This window comes from Oryzias latipes, chromosome 21 (assembly GCF_053564925.1).
Source record: "Oryzias latipes strain Hd-rR chromosome 21, Olatipes_Hd-rR_3.1".
Lineage (NCBI taxonomy): Eukaryota > Metazoa > Chordata > Actinopteri > Beloniformes > Adrianichthyidae > Oryzias > Oryzias latipes.
The window spans coordinates 22,668,558-22,689,525 of record NC_136257.1 but is presented as its reverse complement, the minus strand read 5'-3'; the positions used below and the strand labels follow the sequence as shown (position 1 = coordinate 22,689,525).

The window sequence follows — 20,968 nt, the reverse complement described above, 5'->3', positions numbered from 1 at the left end:
TAGTCATTGTGGTTCAGAAGGAGAAAGACAGCAGGCTTGACGCTATGGGTTAATTTAGCAAAATACGTCTAGTGTTGTTCAGAATCAGATCAATGTTTTGTCTTTAGAGAAATAATGGAATGTTGAAGAAAATGTTTTAAGTGTTTAAACTTGTCAAAAGAGGTTAAGGTGTTTGGCTCTGGGTTTTTTTTTTGGTCTATATTATGAAGCTAAAATATCTGAGCCATCATACAAACACATCATTAAAAAATGATGTTTATATCCTAAACTTGAGTGGACATTTTTCTGAAACAATATTTAAACTCACAAATGTAAAATTTGTATTGTGAAATGTACATCATTTGCAGTCCAGCGGAGAAATTACTTTGCTTTTGTACTCTTTTGCCTAATTTACTGTTCCCTGTTCTTTTGGGGGAAACTGTGGATATCAGTGTTTTTGCTGTCAGCTCTCGAAGAGAGTAGCGAATGACGAAAGATGTCAAAATTGCTGTCTTCTGACATTTACAGCGTTCTGATGTGGGAGTGGAGCGGTGCCTTTGTGCGTCGTAAATGCGCGTGTCCATGTGTGTTTACAGGTCATGCTTTATTCAGCTCCAACTGTTTCAGGTTAGATTCTCCACGTTGCCATGGGAACCACTTTTAGTGGTTTCCAGAGTTGAAGATACAGACCTTGAATGATGAAGGATTTTTTTTTTTAAATTACACCTGTTTTATGTTTGTTATTGTTGTTGTTGTAAAAAGTAGGGAAAATAAGAAAAGAACTGAGTTTTCTGTCCATTTTTCAGTCCTGTAAAACCCATCCATTTGTTAGAGATAGGAGGCAGTCCACTGGTCCCCGCTGCGGTTCTAACACCAGTGCCCAGCTATGTGCCACTGGCTCTCCTTATGAGCACTGCAGCGGTCAGAGTGCTGATTTTATATGACAAGTGAAAAGCAGGATCTAGCAAGGTTCCTTAAGGAAAAACAAAATTGTGCTCTTTTTCTTGTCTGAATTATAACAGGAGTAAAGTGGTGAAGGGCTTTCCATCCTTTGCAATGCCTTCTATTCAGGAATCGCAGCCGTCATTTCCATCCTTTTCCATATGTATTCAGCGGAAGCTGGGAACCCCATCACCAAGAACAGAACAAGTCATCTACGCATAGCTGAGGCTCCAACGCAAGCTGGAGCACAGTCTGACCATTGTGCTTCTTCTGTCTCTGACGGAAAGGAAAGACACGGAAAGGACTTCCGAGTGCAAACCGTTACATGCATGCTTATGCTTTGCTCTCAGTGTGCGTCTGCTACAGTGGTTCTGCTCCCGCACGTTCAGAAAAGTGAGCAAAGCTGATAGAGGGCAGTATTTCTGCCCTCACCGGTGAGGCTATCTGTGGCTGTATGTGTGTCTTTTTGTAGCATCTGGTTCAAAATCAGATTTGTGTAATATATCACTCGTCCCTGCTCTGCAATATAGATATTCGGTTTTGCATTTCTCTGGGATCAAGTAGTGTTAAATTAAAGGTAACCTCTGTTACTTTAAATCAAAACCTTACATTACCAATAACAGAACAGCCAACCATGAGTGGAATAGACAGAAACATCTCTGTTAAAAAAACGTATTTTCAACTGTCATGGCAACTATTTTTAACATTTCATTGAGTAATCCAGTGTTTCTGGAGTCTGATCTTTTGCGGATGTTGTGCAATTTTACTCATTTTCTATAGAGTGCATGTGCAGATGGAGAGAATGTGTGGTTACATCACCCTTTGGCATGTATCAGACCCATTTGAAGCTATAAGAAAAAATGTTTCGACTATAATAAACCATTGTTAAAATGGTCAAATATGCAAGACAAGTGAGCTTGACACTTTGGGAAAATGCACAGGAAGGCCATCTTGGTGCAACAGATTTGACAGGACTATTTGCCTCATTTGTCTACAAACTTGCAGACATCGCTGTTCTGCCCTGTCTCAAGTATTTTTTATTTTTTTTAACTGCCTAGGAGGAAGTCATGGGGACACCTTTTAGTTTTACCCAGAACCAAACCCCAAATGACTTGAAGTGAAGAGGTCAGGGATGGCGGACAGAACAGGTGATCATCAAATCAAGTGTAAAAAAGTGAATATGTACTCCAAACGTTGAGCTCTGAGAAATGTTAAACTTGTCAAAAGAGATTTGTTTGAATGAAGCCAAAAACTGCCTAAAAAAGACAAACATCAAGTACACATCTAATGTAAACACACGAAGTATTCACACATTGAGCTGGGTTTGTAAAATCAATTAATCGGTCTTTACTTAGAAAATCAATATCATTAAATTCACCGAGAAATTTTCCATTAAAATATTTCTTGTAATTTTTCAGGCAAAACCTCCTTTCAAATTGTTTTTAAATGTAAGAATTCAGAAATCACCAGTGACTGTTCTACCTTAGTTCAGTTTAGTTCACCAGCCATGTAAAGTATGCTTTAATATTTAAAAAAAAGAAGATTTTGGATAAAAAATTTGACGTATAAAAGCTTAATCAAATGGAAAATCTGAATGGTAACTTCTGAATTAAAATTAAATTAAATTAATTCAGTGGCATTCAAACCCAGCCCTTTTCAAAGACGAAAAAAGAACAACTATTTAAAATATTTTAATGACCAAACAGTTTTATCTCAAATAAACGTGTTATACATAAACACCTACTTATCCTCTAAACCCACTGAATCCATTTTGGGGTCATGGGGTTGCTGGAGCCTGTCCCAGGTACTGTTGGGCAAACGTGGGGTACATGATGGACAGGTCTCCAGTCTGTCACACGCATTCACAGCCAAGGGAAAATTTAAAATATTTGATTATGAAGCATGTTTTTGGGCTGTGGGAGGAAGCTGGAGTGTCTGGAGAAAACCTACGCATGTGCAGGGAGAACATGCAAACACTTCATGGAAAAGACCCAGTCGGGATTCGAACCAAGGCCTTCTCACTGTGAGGGCAAAGCGCTAACCACCGTTGAGCAGCCCTTATACATAATCAAATGGAGGAAATTAAATATGATTCATTATTATGCATTATGACATAGCTACCTGATCCTGAGCTCAGACATGAGTTGAGTAATGTGGGCCAAGCAGGTGCTGGAGAGCTGCATGTCTTCATGTATCTTCTTGCCATGTGACCCAGCATCCACCAGTACTTGGTCATTTAGGGGAAAAAGTCTGTACAATACAGGGCAAAAAAATCTGCAGGAAAACACGAGTAATTATAGTGATTCATTTTAAATATTCCACTTTTTACAACAGGATTATATTGAGAGGAAAGAAAGAAATTATTTAGTTCCAAAAAGTCTACAAACGTCTGCTGTCTTGCTGACCTGTGGCAATATTTCACACGGAAAAGATAAATTATTGTGCAAGTGTTCAGTCTCATTGAGGAGGCTTCACTCAGCAGCCCCTGTAAGTGCACCCACCATTGTGGCAGTGGGGTTTTACTCCATACCAGGAGATGCTGTTAGTCAGAGTTGAGATTTTCAGGGTGTCATATTCCCGGTTTTACAAAATATGATTAATAAGTAAAGGCAGCAGGCTCACAAAATCCATGCCAACGGCTTTGATAGCAGTCAGTGGATTGATTGATTGATATGTGGGCTGAGCGTGGAAACGGCGACCCCATTGATTTATATTGTGAGCATTTGGATAGAATGCTACCCTCTGGTCCCCCAATGTGACACCCCATCTCACAAACAGCATTATGACAACAACTGATGAGTGGTCTGTTCCTGCCAGGTTAAATAAGATTCATACCTCATTGAAATTGAAGAGTGTCTCCATGGCAAAGCATGGTTGAAGGACCTCAGGGCAAAACTACAGGCATCTTCAACTCACCAGGTTGGTAAATATTTGATGCCGGATCAGCCATGCATGTGTTCTTGTGGAGGGGAGGAGGTTGCAGAAGTTAATGAGGTCTTTGCTACAAGCGCCTATATATTTGTGTGCCAAATAAACTTTTTTCCACTCTTGTACTCGGTTTTATGGAATGAATTGCTGTAGATGTTTTTGCTGGTAGCCCCTCGCTCAGGAGTCCTTAACACTGCTTTTCCACTGCAGCACTTCTTCCATGCCCCCCCCACCCCCCACCCCTCACATGTGCACATGATGTGTCGGCGTAGCACCTTGAAAGATGGAGAGCATCAATTATCACTCCGTCTTCTCTAGCTTGTAACTCCACGCTCTCCTTGTGCAGAGAGTCAGCGCAGGAAGAAGTCTGCTATGTGTCTGCAGGTGGAGGTTTTAAGCATAGTACAACTGTTTGTTATGCACTGTAAGCTGAATGTGAGACAGCTTAGACGGTGTGGTGAAGCTGGAGTTTCCTCCATTCAGAGCTGGTCGCTGGATGCTTTTGGTCTCTAAAAGTGATGTTGGCAGCTGACCGGTTTCCTGTCGTTCTGAACGACAAGTATCAAAAGCTGCAGATAGACAGCAATGAAGATTGGGGAAGGTAATGCAGCACATGTGCAGCTCTTGAAGACACGCTAATCCTACGGGATGTGTTTGTTCTCGATCTTTACAGGCGTAATTGTTGCGCCCCTTGATGGATGCCCGCCCACCCAACGCACTTGTAGAGCGTTCAGAGCATCGCCGCACAGTTTCAAAGATTGCTGCTCACATAAACATACAAATTACCAACGTAGCACCAGACGAAACAGAGATCGGCGTTGCTTTTGTTCAATTATTTATTTATTTGGACCTGTTTTTGCTGGTCTCGACGGGAAGCTCCACGCGTGTCGATGTCACACTCCCGATGACGTCGACACGCGACAAACGACAGCGATCTTATTACGGTTCTGTGTTTGTGGCACACTCATATCCTCCAGATCTTCCGTTTTTCAGAGCTGAACCCTCACAACAACCCCTTCAACATAATTGGGGTGTTTGTCGAAGAGGCAAACCAGCCTTGTGTGCTCTCTGCCAGCAGTGATGAAAGGAGCCGGCCTGTAAGTGCTTGCAGATTTGTTTTGGAGTTTTTGTGAAAAAAGTAATGCAGGACGGAGCGGTGGGTGGGAAGAACTTGCTAACAGAGAGTTGACCATTTCTCAAAAAACAGTCAGGAGATTTACAATTATATTGAATGTTTCAAACACCCATCATGACAAATGATTTTTCTCTTTAGTTTCTTGCTACTATTGCCTCCCTGCCGTCAACATTTCTTCTTTTATTGTCTCAGTTCAAATGCTACAAACATTCCCACATTCTCTTCCTGTGGAGGAGCACAGATTCCCAAGTGGAGATATCGATGTCAACGCAGGATATTTTATAGCTATTTATCATATATTGATCAGGACCGAGCCGCTCGGACAATTGCATTCGTTTTCATTCCCACAGCGACATGGGGCATCCGCTGACCTCCTCTCCCTTAAACGCACACACCCACTGCTCTGCATATCTCATCTTCACTTCCTGTCTGGCCCCCTGCCACTTTTTCACACAGTAGGTCGAGGGTGGGAGCATCAGAACACAGATAATAGCCATGTAATTTCAACTTTTGTAGAGAAAATGCTATCAGAACAGTTGGATTCACCAGTTAAGCATCCTGAATCTCCTAGAAAGCATGAAGGACACCAGAAAGGATAAGGGCTGCTTTTCTGTCACTGTGCTGCCCTTTCTGTTAATGCAGCTCCTACCTTAAACCTGTTAGACCCCCCCCCCCCCCCCCCCCCCCCCCAGAAGGCAGCATAAGTGCGTCCCATATACATAATCCCACCACCTTCAAATCTCTTGATGGCTTATCAAAGTAATGCCTCTTCATTTACTTTGCCACACTCTACTCACCTCTGTGAGTGCTTCCAGTCTCTATTTGTCCCACTCACACACAGAGACTAAAGAGTCGTCGGCTCTACAGCGTTTGATTAATCCCTGTAAAATCCAAAAAAAGGAAATGTTTTCCGGCTTTTGGTGCGGGGTTCATGCTTGTTTCCATTCAATCTGGTTACAAGTCATCAGTGTCTTTATTCAGGATAAACATCAGCACAGAAATATGCCCAGAGCTCGCTTGCCTGCCAATTACTTTGTCAATGACTTTAGTATTTATTCAGTCCTGATAGAGTTTCAGTTAATAGAATTTGCTTCGGGACAGTTGATTCTTTTTCAATGTATGAGAATAGGATGAATAAATTATTAGCTTTTTATTATTTGTGCAAAAAAAAAGGTCAAACTATTGTCATATACAAAAAAGCATAAATGTTGAAGAAAAAGTCATTTTATTTAAAGAAAAATAAATCAGGTGAACAGAGAAGAAGCACGCTGAACATATCGAACATTAAACAACATGCTTGACTTTTGATTTTGTGCGTTTGCACAAGCTGCTGTTTGGAGAGCTGGGACACCTCGGTGAGAGCAGCTGTGAGCGGCGAGGGCGTCCTTTCCACGCTGCTTCTCAGAGGTTGAGCGTGCACCTGCCTCGGGCTGGTTACTCTGCCTCGTTTTTTCTCTCTGCTAAAGAAACTTCCCTGTGTGAAAGAACGAGTAGAACCGGCTCTCAGAGGAAGCTGAAGGACTAGAAGGAGGGGGCTGACAGAGAGAAAGAAGCAGGCGGGTGAACGGTTGAAGAGCTTGTTATGCTGTGTATGGGCAGTTACGCTAACCCCGCTCGGACTTACACCACTGACAGGCGGGCTCAGACTTCCAGCTATACAGTATAATACCTTGTGGCTGGCAGATTAAAGGATGAGACCTAAGAAGTGAGCTGCACAATTCAACAAAAGCAGCCATGAGGAGCCGCCGAGAGTGGAACTACGCTGCACCGCCGCAGTATGAGCCAGTATCCACCTGTCAATAGGTCCGGGCACTGAGGTGTGTGACAGGCAGACAGGAGCAGTGCGCCTGCAGAGAGAAGTAGGCACACAGCGGGAGGCTATACATTAGCATTTGTGTTCGATGCGTGAGCTGCATCCCTGTAGGTTGATCTGTCAGTGGGGAACAGGGACTGAAGAGTCTGGGTGGCAGACATGCAGGACCTGCCAGTTCTCTGATAAGTGCCCCCCCCCGATTTGTATGCTTTTTTTAAGTATTTTGGTTGTAGAAGCTTCAAATTACAATCCAAGTGCTTTGATTGCAACTGATTCCATTTGCTGCATATTTGCATGACAGGCTGAAATTACCTTTTTTTTTCTTTTCAGCAGGCTGTACGAAACTCTTCACGCTTCCCACATGAAAAGACCTGCATGGGTTTTCATTTTATTAATGCTTCGTGTGTCAGAGCATGTTACTACAAGTTCCAGGAGGGTGCGAGGAGAGTATATTCATTTGTGGTTTGTAAAGAGAGTTCCCAGTCTGTCTTTGTTTTGAGTTTTTTTTTATTATAAACTGCGCACGAACAATGCATTTTTTATTACAGCTGCAGGTCATGTATGGTTATTTACTCTAATTAGGAATTGTTTTGTTGTTGCTGAAGAGATACACTATTCTCAGAGTTATTCTTTGTTTCTTGTAACTCAAAATATGATCAAAAGAAGAAGAAAAAACCCATGCTTACTCGGAAATGCTTGAAGGTAAAACCTTTGTTTTTGGAAATAGGAATTCAGCTGCATTTTCAGCTTTTTTCATGGAGGTTTCCGTGATCCTTCATCGCAGAATTGTCTCCCCCACATAAAAGCACGACTCTTGAATCTTCCTTTTGGAGACACCCAGCACACTCCTGACATGCCGCTCACATTTATGAGGAGCTCTCTGCAGTGTAATCACCTCGTTCTTGCTGCTGTGTCAAACTCAGCTGCACTGAACACAAACCGGCACTTTAAAATGTGCGAATGCCCGTTCTGGGATTTAACTACACAACATCTTGGATTTAACTGCACAGTTCAGCTGGCTTGTTGAGAAAAACTATTGAAAATGTCAGAAACCTTTTTTAAAGACGACCAGTAAAATAGTAACCACACTTGTAGCAGAGTACTTTGCAGGATTAGAGCCAGAATCAGTTTATTGTCATTATTCATACACATATAATTCAGTTGCTCGGCCTAACAAGTAAAAATCAGTAAAACAGTTGCAGCAACAATAATGAAGTAGTACGGTAGCTTAATAAAATCCCATTTGTGCATATTTCTGGTCATAAAAGCATCACTGGCTGAAAATTAGTAAAAATGTGCAGCTTTTTACAAATGTTTATATGTGTAACCTCTTGATATGATGTACACATCTTTGAGCTTGTCAGCATAAAAAGTCTAAAACAGAGTTATTGCAGTGACCTCTAATACAAAGCGCAGTTACTGTCATCTGTTGAACGTTTGAATTAACCCCTATTACGCTGTGACGGCGTGATCCTCTGCATACTAACAGACCTGCCTAAATTAACGCTGTACTTTGTATGTAACAGACGAACAGCTGACATGCAGAGCATCCTTATTTACGTGTTTCTATTAACCAGCTGAGTGGGTTTTTGACAGCAAGGAGCAGACAAATGTCAACAGGAAGGCTGTGGCTTCCATTAGAGCGGCATGTGTCTCCCTGCAGCAACGTCTCGGTGAAAAGCTAATGTGTGAAGAGAAACAGGCAGGCAGGTGAGGCGGCTGAATTCTGATGAACCCGCACCCGGCGAGGTCTGACAGATAACAGAAGCAGGCACCTGAGCGTTCCTACTGAGCTCTGCAGAGCAGCATTGCTTGTGTAAGGAAACCCCGGAGAAGTCCATGCAGCCCTTATTTTATATACATATATGTATAGACTCACAAAAATCTTTCATGCTTTTACAACACAATATTAACCATAGAAAAAAAATTGACCAAAGTATATGTGTTTGTTTAATTATTTTTACTAAGTCATGAATTTATTCCTTTCTCTGAATCCATTTGTGAGGGAGTATTTATTAATCATTAATCATGTTATAGCCGCTATCAGCATTTTCTTTTTTGCAGTCTCAGCTAAACCTAATTGTTGTGGCTCAGATTTCAGTCTGATTGTCTTTTGCAGCTAAAGCAGCAGTTGCCCTTGAAAAAAAACTTTCTTTTCAGCACCAAAATATTACAATAGGCGGAAATATTTTTGGAAAGTCTAAGTTCACTAAATGCTCTTAATCTAAAGAATATAATATGGATATTTTGATTTATGTGAAAAGCTCTAAACAAACAGACTTTTTGAGTTACGATTATTAAAATTATTCCTTTCTTTTTAATTTGATTCATGAGTCCTTCTCTTTATGAAAGGGGAAGAAAACACAATTCAGCATCGCACGTTAACACATGGCTGTGCACATTTCATAGCCTTATTCCAGAACAAATCAGTAAAGAAAGCTGACCTTCACGATACTATTCTATTTTTCCCCATGTGTTTTGTTTACTAAGAAAGTCAGAGGAAATGGTACAGTACAGTGACAGCACTGTAAGTGCAGAGGAAACGCTGAAAGGAGAACGCACAAAGCCGTGTGCCTGATCCAGGTCAGATCACGCCGTTTAGCCTCGCTCATGTGCTCAGCATGTAACCGCACACTGTACTACACACAATCAGCCACACCTTTTTTATATGTTTGCATCATATTTTATTTTTCCCATGAGAAGACAAAAGGTCAGCTCAGTTGATGTGTCGATTGAGCTGTGTCAACTGTGTTTAGGGGGCTGCAACACCAAAGCAGCATTATATCGACTTAAGGAGTGTAAAACAGACTTTTTTTTTTTTTTAGGTACCTGTCTATTCTGTTTATTCGTCCTGCATGATAAAACACTGAGACCAAAACATGGACCAACAGTACAATGAGTAGTAAAGGTTCAGTACAGGATCCTGTCATTGCTTTTATTTCATCATCAAAAATAATTCCATCCCACATGGTAAAAAAAAATAACAAGGAATACAAATTAAAGCAGCAGGTTTCCTGAGGTAAAACCTTATTTTTAGTTTTGAAGTTTAGCTCTGAGTAATTCTGCTGACGCACATAAAGATAAAATGTTCTAAAAGCATGACTCAATGACAAAAAAAAGAACACCTGAAAATCCTTGGCTTGAATCAGAATTAAGGTAAACTATGCTTTTTTTCAATATATTTGCCAGTCTATAAAAATAACCTGGAAATGTTGTGATTAATATTCATATTTGACAGAGGACCTCCATCACATAGAGGGCGGTCTCTTCCACAGTTCTGACCTGCTACTCCCTTTATGAGATTCCAGGATGTTTAAGTGCTTAAAAGCTTAAAGAGCCAAACCAGAAATTGGGTTAATTCAGATTAGATGAGCCTGTTGTTGAAGCCTTAAGACCACCTTTCTACCTGAACGATGTGCGACGGCATTAAAACGCTGGACTTAAGTTATGGAGCCTCCCAAACATGCAAGAGTGAGCAGCGGCACATGTGTGTGATCTTTGGATGATCCCAATATGCATATAACAGAGGCACAAGACATTGGCCATATGAGTTTGTAATAAGTGAGTAGTTACCTGAAATTCATGTCCATGTTCATGTTTGATTAAAAAAATAGAGTTTTTATCTGTATGGTATGCTTAAAATTGCTCTCTATTTCAGGGTGTTTTTGCTTTGATGAGAACTTCCTGTGTCTGTTGTGTTCCCGAGTGTGGCCTTCAAGCATTTAGTCAGCCAGATTAGAGTAGCAAAGTGTGAAGAAGATGAAAAAAGTTTTTTCAGTTGTTTTTTTGAACATTCAATAGAGCTCCAAACCTGTAACCCTGCATATATATATATATATATATATATATATATATATATATATATATATATATATATATATATATATATATATATATATATATATTCCTTTTGATATAACTGTGAGATATAAACTGAATTTACCGAGAACAGCCAGTCTGGAGGTAGACAGTTTAATGGATGCTGGAGTGAAGGAAATGACAAGCAAATGTAAGAGAAAAAAAAACCTTTATCACCCAGGTAAGTCAGATGGGAGCTTTCTAGTTGAGCAAAGAGGATGACATGTTAGTGGGAGTACTCCGGAGCTTCCTGCTCGGTACAGAAGAGGCCGAAAGGTCATTCTGGATGTCTTTTTGCCCGCCTAGGGAGACACCCCCCCCCCCCCACCCCTCCACTGGGTGACTTGTGAGCCACCTCTGACATTCAGATAGTGGTGACAGAGGTAAACAAAGCTTTTAAAGGCATCATTAGACACCAACTTACCTGGAGAAGAAAAAGTTTAATTATTCGAAAGAATTTTAGGAAAGAAAACAAAAAAAAACACACCATTATTGTGTTCTGCTTTGTTTTTGAGACAATTTGTCTAGTTGATTGTGTTTCTGAAGCAAACTTGACATGTTTATGAGTTTGCAAAAATAGAAATCATGTACACGATGTTTTTACATTTTTATCTACGATCTAGTCTTTCTTGTAATCTTTTGAAGAGCTTATGAGCAATATTTTTTCATTCTTTCTAGAGGAAATATAAAATCCTTCTTCTGAGATGTTTATCCACTTAAAGTCAAGTTATTGTACGCAAAAATCTATGAAAAGCTTTTTAAATAATATTTTTTGACTCGAATTGTCTAATATTTTGATTTAGCTGCCTTTTTCTTTCTTAGATCCTTTGTAGGTTTAAGGGGCTGCACCAAGCGAACAAAAGATAAAAAAGAGATTTTGAAAAGAAAGGAACCTGATAGTGGTAGATCCACTTTTTTACTACAATAGAAGAAAAATAAAACCAAACTTTTTGTAAAGCACAAAAAGAAATTATAAAGAAATTCTTGGAAGTTCTTTATAATTGTTTTCTTGGGAGTAACCTTTGCTTTCTTTCTTTACTGAATGATTTGTCTAGTGTGGCTTCATTTTTATTTTTTTCTGCTTTATTATTTTCTCTTTGAGTCAGTTCTTGCATTTGTTGCAGCCTGCCATTTCTGGATGTTTGCTGTGTTCAGCTCATTTGTGCGGACTTCCTTTCGGACTGTTTTTGTTTTGTTTAAATCTTCCTTGCCTCCACCAAAGACGTATAATTTCCCAGCGTCTCACGGCGTGCTCTGAGAGACACGTGCTCGTTATGAATTCATCTGCGTCTATCGTTGCTTTCTGACTCATGTTCGGCAAATGTGAGTTTTTACCGTTTAGTAGGAGAGGGAGAAACAAAAAGACAGCCGTGATTTAGATTTCACACCTTTGCTGCCTAAATGAACAGTTATGACTGCATGTAATGCTTTGTTTGTCTCCTGGTAAATAATGGAACAATCATTAAGCTGTTGGCGCTCTTCTTCTCATAATTCTTTTAACTTGAATGACATTAGAAGGAAGCCCAGAGATGCAAATATATTACAAAGTTTCTCTCCTTTTTTTTTTTAGAAGCTTTTACAAAAGGCTCATGTAGGGGAAACCCTGTTGTGTTGGGTAAACACTCTTTTTTTTCTCACACCTCTCTCTGCCTGTTCTAGTTTAAAAAAATCCTTTGAGCGTGCAGATTTGTTTTGCCTGCCTCTGCACAGACACGGTTCCTGACATCGTACAGGTGGGAGCAGCAAATATTAGCTTTTCAACTGAAACCCGGCCACCCTCGGATATTCAAAACTGAGATTGAGCCACTTTCTTTTTTAATACTCTGTCTGTCTTTTGGCAGGCTGCTGCAAACCAGCAGCAGACAGTTTGGTTACATTCAACAAACATTGAGTAACCATCGGCTTCAGTCTGCAGTGTCTGCTTCGGTTCATTTTCAGATTCCAGGGAGGACGAGCTGAGGGAGAGCACGGGGTTCACCTTTAATGCAAATGTAATCTCAGCATTACTCCCTGGTTTGCATGAAACATAGAGCCTAAACCTGGATGCCACAGGGCGAATCTATGTGGCAGAGTGGTATGCCTAACCCTTCCCTGCTCTGGAACCAGACAGGCAAAAAACAGGGCTCCCCTCGGTTAGCCAGCGGCCACAAGGGCACTGAAATTGAGACCTTTAAGTAGCGTCAGGAGTCATTTTTTCCTAGGCATGTCCCGTCAGGACTCTGTCGGGTGAGTGGCATCATAGTCTTCATAGTGGTGACATAGTGGAGGTGAAAAGCACTTTACGTCCAAGTGCTCATATAGCCTTTAATAAGGGTTGGCATCATGTTCTCTGCATGAAGATTACAATTGACACAATGAACTAATAAAAAGAGGTATTTTGCAATTTAAAAGAACACAACTCAAAAATTGCCCGCCATTTTTGTTGCCCCGGTAATGTAAGGTTGGGGTTGTAAGGGGCTGTAAGCTAGCAGGAGAGAGTGTAAACAACAGGATGATGGGAAGTCAGGGAGGGTTTACTCCACGTCAACAGTGGCCGCTCTGCAGAAACCATGTTCTAGAAAACGACAGGTTTCTTGATTTTGCCTAAAAAACAACAATCATAATTAAAAGACCATTAGGACCACTTTTACAATAGATCAAAAGATGATTGGAGTGGCACTTAAATAAAATAAACTTTAAGTGTACTGTTTTTTGCTAGGGGATTGTCTGCTTTTGCCTAAAAGTTGTTCCTTACTTCATAGAATAGGTTGTGTGTTTTAGCACTTCACCCTTTCATGGATGCCTCAAGCCACCAATAGTGAGGAAACAGTTACAGACTCATAAGTACGAGAACAGCAGATGTCCTTGAGTTCATTTGCTTCTCTACCTTTTGCATGCACAGTTTGGGTGCAAAAGGTTCTAGAATTAGTAGAATTGGCCAAAAAAAATAAAATAATAATCCCATGTTTCTTACTTTTAGCTTTCCACCCAGTCCATCTGCCGGCTCCCTCTTCTCACTGCAGACAGGAACTTTGTACCTAATTTCTAAAATGCTCTTTAAAATGTCTTTTTAGAGTGCGTCAGCTCAGCGGTCTGTGCTGAGCTGGACTGGAGTCTCTCACGTTAATGTAGCTGTTAACAGCTTGTGGTCACAAGCGGTTTGTGTGGCTTTGCTGTTGGAGTTGACAGATTCACTGGAGGCAGAGACACGTGTGGAAGCTGTAGATCCTGAAAGCGAGAAGGCAAGGAGCAGCCTCAGTTTCATCCTTCTGTTCTGGAAATGCCCCTCATAACCACAGCTCAACTTTTTGCATTGATGGTATTGACAGATGGAGATGAAATGCATCTTAACTGAACAAACTAGAAGAATTAAATAACGATGTTTATTTCAACTCCTAACCCAACATTACAAAAGTTATGATTTTTAGAGGTTTTGTTTGATGGAAATACCAACTATTTGTTTGTTCTAAGATTTGAGCTGCTTAACAGCAGGAATCTTTGTCAAAGATCTTGCACCCCAGACTGTTTGTACCGCTCTAGGACTTGTTTACTCGGATTGTCTGGTTTGGTGGTGATAACAATGGTTTTAGTTTAATTGCAAGTGAACCCTGGTGCAGAACGGTACAGCAAAATGTAGTTCTGGTGGGAGTCACTGTTTTTATTTTTATTTTGTATCCGTCCTGGTCAGCTGATGTAACGTCCGGATGTTTCAATGCTTGGCATTTGGAGTAAGCCAAAACTTAAACCTATCTGTCTGTTCAAAGGGAGTCCACTGGTCCACCCTAAAGCAAAAGCATTGAAAAATTTTGTAATGGTTGCAGCTTGCCATTAACATTGTTTCTTAATACTCTAGGTGGGACTCATGGGGGTAACTATTGCTTGGGGGTATTGCAGCCATCTGCAGATCGGTTTGCCTTTAGAACGTTTGTGTCTTGGGTCAAGACACCTTTCTTTTTATTACTCTTGACAATAGTGTAGCAAAAACTCCTATGGTCCATTAGCCCAACTCAGCACATCTCAGTCTGGCTTGAGGCGATTCCACTCGGAGGTGTATTACACTGAAGCCTCTACTTTTAGTGCCTTAGCACCAAGATGGACAGGATGTATGGACTCTACAGAAGGACGGGAGCCTTGGGATCTGCCTTGTTTTCAAAAAATAGTGGTAGACTGCGCTTTGTTACAAGTTACAAGTATTGCAAATTAATTAACCCAATCTGAATAACTGTGAGATGAGTCAAAACAGAAAATGAAAATGCAGCCTTAGTCATTTTGGATAAAGCCTCTGCTAAATTTGATGGTATATAATGTTGGATCACACTATTACCCAGACGACACTTTCAACACTGATGTTCTAGAGGCATATTGTGCTAACGTACCTCCCTTTTGTTAGAATTTCATGTTTTTAAAGTGAGAATAAATAACGAACCTATCATTTGCAAAGAGAGTTTTCTTTTTTGGATATTATTGTAAAGTTATTTCATGTTTTTTTAAAATTATTTTTTACTCTGTGAAACATAGTTTTTTGCTAATTGTTTCCTGATTAGCCCTGATATAGCTTAGTCTATTTCACAAAGGTGAACTTTATAACTCATTTATCGACCAGTCCAGCTAATCAATTGCAAAACATTTTTATACGTTTCGTTTTCATTAACAGCCTTTTTCTGGTTGCTCATATTTTAAGTTTTAAAAATGTTTTAGTGCTTTTAAAAATCAAAGTGTGGAATCTTTATTAATCACCTGAAAATTCCTCAAAAAAATGTTCTCCGGTTTTGTATTTTTAAAAAAATCATTTTTATATATAAAAGGAGGGCTAAGATCTATTCCGGAAACCCGTTTTTTTACTAGGTCTGTCAGGACGAAGGGAAATCCATCGCTTCCAACTACATTTTTACATTTGTCTTGGTGTTGTAAAAAACACAAGCAGTGTGTTTTTTTGTCTGAATGTTCATATTTTTCTTTCTTTCTTGGAGCTCTGAAGTTGCTGCTGTGTATTTGCTCACATTTGAGCTGTAGATGCTGTACAAAGAATCTGGCAGTTGCATATGTAATCACACACTTTCTCATTCTACATTCTGTACCGTAAACCGTAGAAATATCCCTGGTCTTCAGCTGCTGATGTAAATGCACAGTCTGTTTGAAATGATCTAAGTGAAGTTTGCTGGTTTGTGCTTTGAACACTTTAGAGTGCTTGAGTTTGTGGTTCAGGTCTGTTAAGTCCACTCCGCCTCTGTGTCTCATCTCTGCAGGAGTCGGAAGATCCAGATCCGGAACATTCCCCCTCATCTACAGTGGGAGGTCAGTTGTTTGTACATCAGTGAGTGAGTGTGTGTTTGGGAGAGACAGTGATGCCCAGTTGAACAACAACAGGCAGCACCTAAACTAATTTCCTGACCATGAGTCACCAGCCTTTGTAGTGCGCTCTTAAGTGTTTTCATGCGCATGTTTATGTCTGTGAATGTGCTTGTTTGTATGTCAGTGTTTACTACTGTGTGAATAAGCCTGTGTCTGCATGAGATCATCTGTAACCTTGCAGGGGTTCGAGTTAGCTGTGTGCATTTGGTGTTTGTTGCTGTCGGCCTTCCCGTGTCCGTTTGGGTTTTTCCTCTGTATGTTGTCTGCACGCCACAGGGGAGCTCACAGTATTTCATTTGGGAATTAGGAACACTGGCATTTGTTATTTCTTGATCCATTAGGACACGCTGCTGGAACATTTAGAATTGAAGAATTTTGCCTCAAAAGCCAGTCACCATTTTGTAGAGTGCCAATCAGAGATACGGTAAGAAAAAGAATGATGTAATGCAGATTAAAGTCCCAATCCGATCATCTTTTAATGTATTTCAAAAAGCGTTCCCAGTGGTCTTTTATTTATAATGATGCCGTTTTTTGCCAAAATCATAAAACTGTCATTTTCTAGAAAATAGTTTCTGCAGAGCTGCAGGAGTTCATTAGAAATTTGACTCTGAGTTGTGGGTGGGACCTTTGGGGCTGAGTATGGCTTTCCCCACTTCCCATCATCCCTTTGTTTTCACGCTCTCCTAACCCCTCACAACCCCAACCTAACATACTGGTAAATAGTGAGCAATAGTGCAGCTCTCCAGCCACATAGTTTGGATCGAGATGCCAGCTTGTATTGCCCTTCATGGATCGTTTACAAGCAAATGCATCAGAATGGAACAGAGCAGGGAGCTGGTGGCCTGCCAATTGTAGTTTCTAAGTCACAGGTACAAGCTTATTCTAACTGCATTTTTACATCTGCTCCTGATTCACAGCGATTTGGATAAAGAAACACTAAGAAACTTTAGCCTAATTTTCTTTACATGTGTCATACATCAAGAGAAAAATGCCACACGAACATGTAAAAACAAACGCCAAAAAACAATTTTCATCGGAGTGGGTCTTTGAAAGATAAACCTGTTTTTAAAGCTAATCTGGACATCTTAATTTATATAAGAATCTATTGAGATAGAAGACTACTTGCAACTCTTAAAATATCTGTACTGGTTAGTTCAGATTCTATTGATTAATTGGAAATAACTGAAGACCCAGAAGCTGGTGCTTTGATGATAAAAAAAAAAAAAATTTCTACTTTGGATTCATTTTATTACAACTCAAAATTTTGCTATTTTTGACGTTTTAAAAATGTGAATTTTTGAGAGTTTTTAAATGTTTTAGATCATTCTGTATAAAACTGGCTCAGGGATTTAAAGAGATTTTGCGGAGGGTTAAGCACTTTTTTTTTTTCCACGCTTTTATCCTTTTGACTATAGAATATTGACACACACATAAATGATTCTGATTTCAACTTTTCTCTATAAGTCATAAATCTAAAAGGCGGGTTTATCTTTATCACTGCAAGATAAAGTTCTAAGAGTTTGTGCTCTGCTGGTAACCTGCTGGAGGTGCGTCCAGATCTTTAACTTCAGACTTCGTGTCTTGAAGCTATAAACAGGATAAATGTGGCAAAGTGATGTTTTCAGGCATATCCATCCCTCAATCCTCACCTTCCTTACACCCACTGTATAATCAGCTCTCACTCTAAAACCACCTACGTGTTTCCAAACAGTGGGTTACACACCAATTGACGTCACAGTGGAAGCATTGGTTCCTTTCAACCAGGCTCATTCTGACATTTTAAGTTGGCAACAGAACATTATGTTAAAATGCAAAATCAAATAAGATGGGGAGCTACTGTTCTTTTTTTTTAAATCTTGCTGTGGATTTTTCGGGGGCTCCATCCTCTCAGCTGTTGGAGGCTGTAGCTTTGTTCGTTGTTTCATAAGGCCTCAAATGCTTTCAGAGGGCAATGGGTCTAGATTGCACACACATACATACACCTCTAGTTCATAGGCAAGCTGTAATCATGGCAGATGGTCTCTTAAATTTTTTGTCTTGCTAAAAACAACAAAAATCCCTCGTGGGGGAAAAACAAGTCATCTAGATTGCGGAATATGATGTTTAAAACATTTAAACTCAGCACACCTTAAATAAGCTTAAACCCAAACAAGGCAACCTGAGTGCACGGATTGTGTTTATAAATGTTTAATTCTTCTCCTGGAGAAGTTTAATTACATTTGTGGCACATAAAAAAACACAATTTTTCATTATACAAAATTGTTGCTTATTCTTTAGCTTCATGTTTTTTTAAAAGCCGAGGCGAGTCTTGCACGTACAGAAGTGACGTCTTTGTTATCCTACAGACCCAAACTTTAGATTTTTATAGCTCCTTTCTCCAACACACCAATCTAGCTAAACTGTGTTATAAGCCTGTGTGAGAAATGATGTGTGATTGGTTAAAAATATGAAGTGGTTGTGGTTAACCCTGTAAGCCAGTTAGTCTGGTGATAAATGTAAAAAATACAGTCAGTTCTTTCTCCTATATAAATTCTGCAGTATTACTTTTTATTTATTCATTTATTTGGAACCCCATTAGCTTCCACAAAGTGGTCGCTAGCCTTCCTGGGGTCCATACACAAAAAAAACCCATACATTTGACCAATTTCACAAAACCCAAAAATGATTTCACAAAATTCACTGACTAATTCATCATATTTACCTTAAAAGCTTCACAAGTTAAAATAAGTTTAAAAAAATTCCTTTTTGTACCAGCATATCAAAAACACATACAACATATCAATGACATACATTTCATAACAGCAAATCATGCAAATCGTTAGTTATTGTAAGTAGTTCATGTCTCTTAGTTTTAAAATCTTTTAAAAATGATATTTGTTGCTAATAAGCCTTGTTCTTCCAGACACTTGATTCCATGCAACAGAAGATCTAAATGGCACTGTTCTTCTTATACAGTTGGTTCTTGAAAAAGGAACAATCAAATCACCAGAGCTGACCTGACGAGTTTGATGTTCATGACAATATGTATAAAACTTTATTTACCAAATATTGTGGGCATTTTTTAAAAATGACGTTGTGCATTGAGCCCAACAGACTGAGTTGTACTTTGTCTTTTACCCTCAACCAACATAAAGGGGTGTGCATCTCATTCACATTGGTCCAATAAGAGCAACTAAGAGCCACTCTGGCAGCTCGATTTTGGGCAAGTTGTAATTTTTTTAGATGCCCCTGTGCAGCAATAGACCAAATGACAGGGCAATACTCCAGATGTGACAAGACCAGAGACTGAACAACTGTCCTCATGACTGAAGGTGGACAATATTGCGCACACCTCCAAGCCAAGGCAATTCCTCTGCCCATCTTGGATACTATATGATTAATCTGATTTGTCCAAGAGATCTGATCATCCAATTTATTGGCCACACCAAAGAAAGAAATCCTTAGGACTAGTCAAATTTATTCATTTCTAATTAGACAAATATCTTGACCCATATTGTTTAGCCTTAAGTTTTGAATTTTTATTAGTGGCCAACTATAGAAAAGTGTTTTATGAGTACAGTTAATGTGACAGTTAAGACAGTTAAGGGAATGCCTTTCTAACTCATTTACATTATTTTCATTGCACATTTTGCTTACACAAGTTTGACATCTTATAGTTTTCTCGTTCTTTTAACCAATGGAAAGCTTGTATGCATGCAAGCTGTATGCATGTTTGTGGATGTGGTGTACTCTCAAAACGTGACAGCTAATACTCAGTCAATTAAAATGTTCAGACAAGCTGAATCATTTAATCCAGTTCCTCCTGTATCTCTGCTGCTTTTAACATTACTCACACATGTTTCTGCCTCCATTTACAGTCAGCTATGTACTCACACTGCATACACTTGAATGTTACTACTTTTAAATAATTAAAGGAAATATTTGAACTTTTGAAAAGTGAACAAATTGCTTTTCAGCAAGTGTTTGAGAAAAAAAATATTGTTTGTAGAAAGAGAAAGAAGTACAAATTATTTTTCTAATTTAAATTTCTGTTAAACGCATTATATCGTCCTGTTTTATACCATTACTTGTCTTAAATGTAAAAACAGGTGTCATCGACGTATGTTTTCATGTGCTTATTGACACTTGACTTTAGTTCTGTCTGTAACTTCAACTTCTGCCTCTTGCTTTTAGGTTTTGGATGGCCTTCTAGCTCAGTATGGTACCGTAGACAACGTGGAACAAGGTACGACATGTACTTTTATCTGGATTCTTGCTGTTAGGTGCATGTGTGTGTCTTTCTTCCAACACACAACCTCTACCCCCCACAGTGAGTCAAGCATCTCTGCAAGACTTCACATCCTTATTATCATCATCATCTCACATATTTATCATCTAAATATAACCTGGGTCTGCATATGAATGAGCCTTTATCATCATGTCTGTCTTTGTGAGTGTTTAACCTAAAGAAATGAGCATTTGAATTAAATGTGAGCCTTGATAATAAGCAGGGTCTACCACCGAGGGTATTTCTTGGCTCTGGCACATGAATTGAATCAGCAGACATGGCTGACATCCAGTAGTAATGTGTTTGTGGGTTTTTAGTGCATATCTGAGTGCTGGAGGGGGACACGGAGTGTGCCATTGGGCAAAGTTTTGCTCATTTTGACTTGGTGTGCTTGTTTTTGTGAGTGCATAATTATTAGGGTCACATTGAACACACGAATGGCAGATTTCCTAATAAAAAGAAAGCCACATGTACACCGTTCTGCCTGTTTCTACAAACTGAGCACACAAACACAAGTCAGCCAGACATGCATGGTGAGGGATGCCAAAGAGAAGCACACATTCACAAATCTTGGCACGAACACAGTCATGTTATCTTTATCTATGCCAAAGCTAACCACCGCCCACAGTTGTGATGACAGCAGCTCAAAGAGATCTTTGCAGAAAAGTTGCTTCACTATTCAGAAATGAAGGCAGCGTCAATTCCTCTTCTGTGC

General features: G+C 39.7%; 1 protein-coding gene across 2 annotated transcripts in view; it reads left to right on the top strand.

Annotated features, from left to right (window-relative positions):
• igf2bp2a (insulin-like growth factor 2 mRNA binding protein 2a) overlaps window positions 1-20,968 on the top strand; it is a 45,303-nt gene that overhangs the window by 6,817 nt on the left and 17,518 nt on the right. For both annotated transcript variants that reach the window (XM_023950670.2, XM_078939963.1), the window contains exons 3-4: window positions 15,881-15,929; window positions 20,160-20,211. In XM_023950670.2, coding sequence (XP_023806438.1) covers window positions 15,881-15,929; window positions 20,160-20,211 — 101 coding nt within the window. The remainder of the gene's footprint in view (window positions 1-15,880; window positions 15,930-20,159; window positions 20,212-20,968) is intronic.